The sequence below is a fragment of the Salvia hispanica genome, chromosome 1 (genome assembly GCF_023119035.1).
Source record: "Salvia hispanica cultivar TCC Black 2014 chromosome 1, UniMelb_Shisp_WGS_1.0, whole genome shotgun sequence".
NCBI lineage: Eukaryota > Viridiplantae > Streptophyta > Magnoliopsida > Lamiales > Lamiaceae > Salvia > Salvia hispanica.
Genome location: NC_062965.1, coordinates 33,821,387 through 33,829,062, shown reverse-complemented (window position 1 = coordinate 33,829,062; position 7,676 = coordinate 33,821,387). Strand labels below are relative to the sequence as shown.

Sequence of the window (7,676 nt, the reverse complement as noted above, 5' to 3'; positions counted from 1 at the left end):
AATCCATCAATTGATAGTTCAAGTATGGAATATCCATCAATTGCTAGTTCAAGCATGGATCAAGTAGAGGTATGCTTTGAGGAAGTGTGATCGCCTTGAAGATTTAGCCATGAATGCTTGTTAGTACGGTGTAAGTGCCTTAACTTACTCTATCAATGACTTTGTATTCTCTTTTCTAGATTATCTTGTATTGATCTTCTTTTTTTTATAGCTTAGATTCAATTGCTCTTGTTGGATCTATGTTTTACTTGCTTTGGACCATTTCATAAAAATATTGTTAGATTAAACATCATAAGGGTATAAATCTTGGGTTAATGGATCACAATCTAACATGGATCCTTATCAAAGCTCTGCAAATAGGAGCATGACTGTAATGAAGAATAAGAAAGTGGTCATGATTGGTGAAAGGAGAGGCAGTCTATACTATTTGATTGTTATTGTTCAGAAAATTGCACAGGAGGAAGTTCACATTGTAAAATCAGAAACTGTGAATTTATGGCATAAAAGGCTAGGGCATCCTGCAGAGGGGAGTATAAAGGAGCTGATAAAGAAAGGGATAATTCAGGGAGCTTATGATAAGAACAACACTCCATGTGATGAATGTATTCTAGGAAAATTCAAGAAGCTGCCTTATCCAGCAGGTAAACATACTTCTACTTCACCCCTTGATTATGCGCATAGTGATCTTTGGGCTGCCAGCTTCAGTGAGTTCTATTGCGGGAGGAGGCAGATACTATATGAGTGTGATAGATGATTTCTCTAGGAACTGTTGGATTTACATTCTAAAAGAGAAATCAGAGGCTTTTAAATGCTTTACTCACTAGTGTGTTGAAGTAGAAAGAGAGAAGAATGCGAAGCTTAAATGCCATTGAACAGACAATGGACTGAAATTTTTGTCCAAGAAATTCGATAGCTGTTGTAAGGAAAGGGGAATAAAGAGGCATAGAACCGTGCGTCTAAACCCTTAGCAAAATGGGGAGGCAGAGAGGGCTAATAGAACAATTCTAGAATGGGTTAGATGTATGTTGTTGGCTTCTGGATTAGAAAAGAAGTTCTAGGCTAAAGCAGCTTCTACTTTTACTGCAGTAAAGTTGCTAAATATGTGTCTTTCATCTAGCATAAATGGAGACATCCCTGACATGAGAAGGTATGGAAGTAATTCTTAGTATAACCATCTGAGGATTTTTGGATGCAAGGCATTTGCTCACTTGAAGCAGGGAAAGCTTGATCCTAGGGCATTAAGGTGTATGATGTTAGGGTATCAACCAGGTATGAAAGGGTATAGGCTATGGTGCATTGAACTAGGAAAACACAATATTGTGGTGAGTAGGGATGTTATATTCACTGGATCTGAGATGCCTTTTTCTGAAAAATCAACAAGTTACAGTAGATGAACAACTAGAAAATGCTTTCGAATCTGAGGTGGAGTCAGAGGGTTCAGATATTGGAGCTGAAACAACTGAATCTGAGACACCATCTCATAGCAGTCCAGAGGCTTGCAAGAGACATAACTAAAAGAGTGTCTAAAGTGCCTGCTAAGTAAGCTGACTCAGAGATGTTATTCTATGCTCTTTGTGTAGCTGAGGAGGTGGAGTATTCAGAGCCAGCTACATATAGAGATGATATGAACAGCAAGGAATCAGAAAGTTGGATGAAAGCCATGATAGAATAAATTGAGTCTCTATTAAGTGGATCTTCAAGAATAAAATTGAATCTTCATCATCTAAGGCTTCTGACAAGATAAGGTTCAAAGCCAGATTAGTGGCTAAAGGGTTTACACAGGAAGAAGGAATTGATTTCACTGAGGTTTTCTCACCTGTAGTAAAACATGCTTCTATCAGAATATTGCTAGCTTGAGTAGCAAAGAACAAATTGGAGTTGGAGCAGCTTGATGTCAAGACTGCATTCCTTCATGGAAATCTGGAAGAAACTATATTCATGACACAACCAAAATGATTTATGAAGGCAGGGGAAGAGAGCAAAGTTTGTTTGCTCAAAAAGAGCAATTTTGGGCTGAAACAGGCAAGTAGGTAGTGGCACAAGAAGAAGAAAGATTTGAGATCAGCCTTTGAGATGAAAGATTTGGGAGCAGCAAGAAGGATTCTTGGTGTGAATATTCTGAGAGATAGAAAGATGAAGAAGCAATGGTTAACACAAAATGCTTACATCTCCAGAATGTTGAAAAAGTTTAAGGTAGAGAATATAAGAGAGGTCTCAACTCCACTTGCTATTCATTTCAAGGTATCTGCTACTCAGAGACCACAAACTAAGGGTGAGGCCAAGGAAATGCAGAAGATCCCTTATGCTAACATTGTTGGTAACATAATGTATGCTATGATAAGTACAATGCCAGATATCTCACAAGCTCGGTTCATGTCAGATCATGGAAAGGAACATTGGGCAGCCTTAAAGTGGCTGTTGAGATAGCTTAAGGGTGCAACTGATTATGGGATTCTGTTCAACGGCGATGCTGATTATCAGGGAGATATATTGATGGGGTTCTGTGACTCGGATTGGTAACATTGACACCAGAAAATCTCTATCAAGCTATGTCTTCACAATGTATAGCTCTGCAACTGGAAGTCAAACCTTCAGAGTGTGGTGGATTTATCTACTATAGAGCTAGGCTGAGTACATCTCACTCACCTCTGCTGTAAAAGAGAGCTTTTGGCTCAAAGGGATGTTGGGAGATCTTGGTCTGGTGCAAGAGGCAGTTAGTATTGGCTGTGATAACCAAAGTTCTTTGAGCTTGGCTAAGCATCAGGTATATCATGAGAAGAGCAAGCATATAGATGTTTTCTTGCACTTTATTAGGGAAGAAATAGAAAATGGTGAGGTCAAGGTGTTCAAGGTGCATACTTCGAAGAACCCTGCAGACATGCTTACAAAACTTTTGCCGAAAGAGAAGTTCCAGCTATGCATGAGCTTTGTGAATATGTGCAAGCTGGAGAAAGATGATAATTGAGCAATCAAGGTGGAGTTTGTTAGACCTGTGATAGCTCAATGATCAATTTCATTCAAGTGAGTTTAATATGGGAAAATCAGCAATGATCTTATCTCATGCTCAAGTGCTTCAGCCACCGTCCGATTGTGTTTAGTAGATGGATGCAATATGAGCCGTCAGATTAGTTTTAGCAATTAAAAATTAGTTGATATCGTTGAATGTAGCTTTACTCTTTTTGTATTCCATCTGATACAGTTTGTAACTCTTTGAGCTCCCATTGAATAACATTCACAAAATTTCTCTCGCTCAATACTCTTACTCAAATCTGTAGCTAGTTCTCTTCATCGTTTGATTTGCGATTAGGTTTCATATCATCACATTTACTACTAATGCGTTTCAAAAATATAATTCTTTCATTTTTTTCTTATAAAATATTTTTTAACTTTTTTATACTATTATCTTTGGTTCTCTTACAAAGTATCTTATTTTTTTTAATTTCTAATGCATTTAATTTTCCTTGTAAAGTATTTTTTTATTTTTTATTTTATTTTTATCAAATCTCAATGATATTGTAAATCATTTTAATTTCTCCTCTAGTGCATTTGGTAATTTTATCTTTTGTGTTTCTAATGAATATATTTTAATTTTTTTTAAAACAACTACAATTTTTCTTAAATAATCCAAGAGACGATTTATCATTAAAAATAAAATATTGTGCAAAAACATAAAAAAATTACCCTTAATATATAAATCTAATAACTTTCATTTTTTAATGTAGAAGTTATTCAAGTAGTAACACCGGAAAGTACTTAATTCATTTTTATATACAAATGTCATTCAAATAGTAATGCTAGAAAGTAATCCATTTTTTATATAATTAAATTTCTTGACGTAAAAATGATAATATATTAAAGATGGTTAAAAGTAGATTTTAAAATGGAAAATCACAAAAGGATACAAAAAAAACTAGTACCCATTTATAGTTATATTAATTCATTATATGTCCTCAGGCAGTTTGTACACTAAATTTATCTACTTGAAAATGAGGTATCGAGTTAACTAGTTAAGTATGATGGGTGGTGTCAATTAATTGCACGTAGAATGCAACACATCCACAAATCATTTTTTTACAGTAAGAAAACTCCAAAAGAATTTTTTACATACAAGATGAACTAATTTCTATGTATTAGCGTTAATATACTGCTTTATTTATATTAATCTTTAAGGTTAGCTATATTATGGTTGTTTAGCATCACGCTATTCTAAAAATGCTTTAGGCAATGCTAAGATAAGGACAATTTTGCAAAACCAGCACGTGTAACTACGAATAGGTCAAAGATCTTGACATTGGGCTTTAAAGGAATTGTTTTAGTTCTACCATTGTTAATAGCATTGAGGTATTTATGAACGTTGGTATGGTAGGAATCAGTTGTGGTGTTGGCCGTGAAGCTGCGAGAGAGGGAGGGAGAAAGAGAATTAGAGGAAGAGTAAGTAAAGTTATATAGATACAGAATGGTAATAAGCCATGAGGGAGAGACAACTACCGACACAAGATAGAGTTACAATTCAGCACATGTTTCATATATAGAGAAGGAATTAAACACTTATATTAATTTTTATAACGTAAGAAAAGAAATTGTGAATAGTATATCTCTCGTCGCTTATATATATGAATTTATCTACACTACTTTGCATATTATACCAAAAGCCCTAAAATAAATCGAAAAAGTTGAGTATGGAGAAGCTCGTTGTAACCCTAACCCTAATGTTAATCATATGCTTATCATCAGAAGCCCAAATTGTCTCCGAGACAAAAAAGATCACGCGCCTCCATTTCTACCTCCACGACGTCCTGGGCGCCGACAGTCCCACCGACTGGACCGTGGCGCAATGCAAACTAACCAACGTTCTGCCGTTGTCGTTCGGGATGGTGTTGGTGCTGGACAACCTCGTCACGTCCGAGCCCGAGCTAGACTCCGGGGAGGTGGGGCGAATGCAAGGGACCGTGGCGATGGCCGACCTCCGTGAGACGGCTCTCGTCATGCTCATCAACCTTGTGTTCACCAAGGGCGAGTTCGAGGGCAGCACGCTTAGCATTAGCTCGGCCGTAAACATTTGGCCACCAAGTCGAGGGAGCCTTCCATCGTGGCCGGCACCGGTGCCTTTAGGATGGCCACGGGTTATATCATCACTAGCACTTATTATAAAGACCCTACTAATGTTCGTAGTGTTTTTGAGTAAACTGCGGTCGTCTATCATATGGATCCAACGTCAAGCGCTCAAGTTATTGATCTACTTGGATTAGGCATGATATTTCATGAATTTGCTACTACTACATGTTTGGATTGGGCTAGAGTTTTCTTAAATATGTTGTCTGTTTGGATTAGCCATATGTTTTTATTATAAGTACTACTCCCTCCGTCCCTCAAATTTTGACACGGTTTGACCCGGCACGAGTTTTAAGAAATGTAATGGAAAGTGAGTTGAAAAAGTTGGTGGGATGTGGGTCCTACTTTTAAAGTATTAGTTTTATAATAAAATTTGAGTATGAATGAGTTTGTGGAATATGAGGTTCACTACCAAAAATGGTAAAAAGTGAAGTGTGTCAAAGTTTGGGGGATGGACCGAAATAGTAAACTATGTCAAAATGTGGGGACGGAGGAATTAGTATAATTCTGTGTGATGCAAGTGCAAGTAGTACTATTTTTAATGGATTCAGTGTGAAAAATCTTATTTTTGTTGCAATGATCAAGTAATATTGATAATTTTGGATTTGGTAGATGAATATTATTATTCCCCGTCACGCTCTAAGTGAAAATTTTCTAATTTGATACTAGAAGATTTTATTCAATGTTGTTTTGTGAATTAAATGGACAGAGATCAAAGTAAACGAGAGAAAAAGTAGAAAGGGTGATGTTTCAATTTAAAGAAATGTGTCATTTAGAGCATCTTCAATCATTTAAATAGTGATTTTACTCCAACCTTTCACATTTCACACTAAACACAAATTTAAAACAATATTCTCCACTCAATATCATTTTTACCTACAAATTTGAAAAAATGATTTGAGTTTATTTCAGTGTAACTCTAAAAATTGGTGTAGCTAATTGTCTACTCTATTTTTGATTTTAGAGTACCATTAGAGATGGTCTTAGAGTGAGACATCTCATAAATGAAAATGTGTCATTTAAAATGAAACGAATGGAGTATATCTAAAGTACAGTATAAATGACTATGAAATGAACAAGTTTTTGCAACAAATTAAAATGACGAAAATAATCTATACTACCTTAAAAGCAAGGCTTTTTAGGGGGAAAATATCAAGGAATGGAGCCAATTTTCAAATTAAAGATTGAGAGGGAATTTGTGAGCAAACATGACATGTTTTTTTGGGGGGGAAATCATGCGAAAATGAGACTTATATTTTATAAATCATTGGTTAATAGGATTTCCTTAAAAAGCTGTTTTACATCTTTCGAACCAGCAATTATACATTAATTCTGATTGTAGAGTAATTATTTTTGTGAAAAGATTTCAGTTAATGCATTTGTCATAATTAATGAATGTGTCAGATTTCAGTACTAGCTTACTAAAGCACTATATATTTTTCTTTTGTTTTTAACGCATGCTTTCACAATCTGCACGCCACCTCAACAAAAATATCCATAATCTAAGAAAAATTAATTTTATAATTTGATTAGTAGTTTGGCAATCAATCAATTTACACTGACCGATGTATGCATATTTACATATTTGTGCATTGTATTTTAAAATCTGTTTCGTAATCAAGTGAATATTTTGGGTATTAGAATTATTGGTCCATGGTGTACTCCATTTAACCTTTAAGAAAAAGGCCTCCAAATCTTCTATAAATATCACCCTCAAGTATGTGTTAAATCATCTATTGAAAATCTTCAACATCTAGCTCCTCTATATGGTCTCATCTTCTCATTTGAGTTTTTGATCTTTTATCATTTAATTTGTTCTTATATCTTTCCTATTTCTGCATTTATTATATGTTCTACTTATCTTCCATCTTTCTTCACTCCGATCTCTTACATATTACAGTGCTTAAAAGATCATCAGAATCTCTCTTCCAAATATAGCTGAAATCTTCACTGATCTCGAAGATCTTCATCAAAATCTCTCTTCCAGAAATGGCTGAAATCTTCACTTATCCTGAAGATCTTCATCAATAAACAACTGAAAGTGTAGATAAAGTAAGGTGCATAAGATCATTTGATGTTCATCCAACGAGCTTCAGGAAGTTAGGCTGAGAGGAGGTATACATTCAAAATTAACTAATTTGCTTACAGTGTTATTCATATACATATTTAAATGAAATTAACTATCGTTTATAGGCCGGAGAGGAAAACATTATTCCCCAAGAGATTTGAGGAAAATAGCATCACACTGGATGGTTCTGGATTGGACTTTTATACATTAATTGGAATTCAAATGTAATACTACCTTTGTCCCACTAGAAATGAAATGTTTTCCTTTTTGGGTCGTACTATTAAAAATGAAACGTTTCTTAAAATAGAAATAATTTTATCTCTACTTTTCCATCTCTCTTACTTTACGCTCTCTTCTTTAATTCACAAAACAACACTACATAAAATCTTGTGCCAAAAAGCAAACGTTTCATATTTATTGGGACGGAGGGAGTATTTTCCTATATTAATAAATAGTATATGGAATAGTTTTAGAGTTTGTTATTATAAATTTTGAT

At 34.9% G+C, this 7,676-nt stretch overlaps 1 protein-coding gene and 1 pseudogene across 1 annotated transcript; both read left to right on the top strand.

Annotated features, from left to right (window-relative positions):
• The first annotated feature begins 331 nt into the window (after positions 1-331).
• Positions 332-1,672, top strand: LOC125194891 (uncharacterized mitochondrial protein AtMg00300-like). The gene is made up of 2 exons (XM_048093109.1): positions 332-641; positions 1,581-1,672. The coding sequence occupies exons 1-2, from the start codon at positions 332-334 to the stop codon at positions 1,670-1,672; spliced, it is 402 nt and encodes a 133-aa protein (XP_047949066.1).
• A 3,007-nt stretch (positions 1,673-4,679) lies between these two features.
• Positions 4,680-5,185, top strand: LOC125194884 (annotated as a pseudogene).
• The last annotated feature ends 2,491 nt before the right edge of the window (positions 5,186-7,676 follow it).

Bases quoted from the DNA above. Each gene is read 5' to 3' on its own strand.
- LOC125194891 (XM_048093109.1), top strand. From the start codon at position 332: ATGGATCCTTATCAAAGCTCTGCAAATAGGAGCATGACTGTAATGAAG. The intron at 642-1,580 runs GTAAACATACTT...CTCTTTGTGTAG, and splicing joins GAAGCTGCCTTATCCAGCAG to CTGAGGAGGTGGAGTATTCA.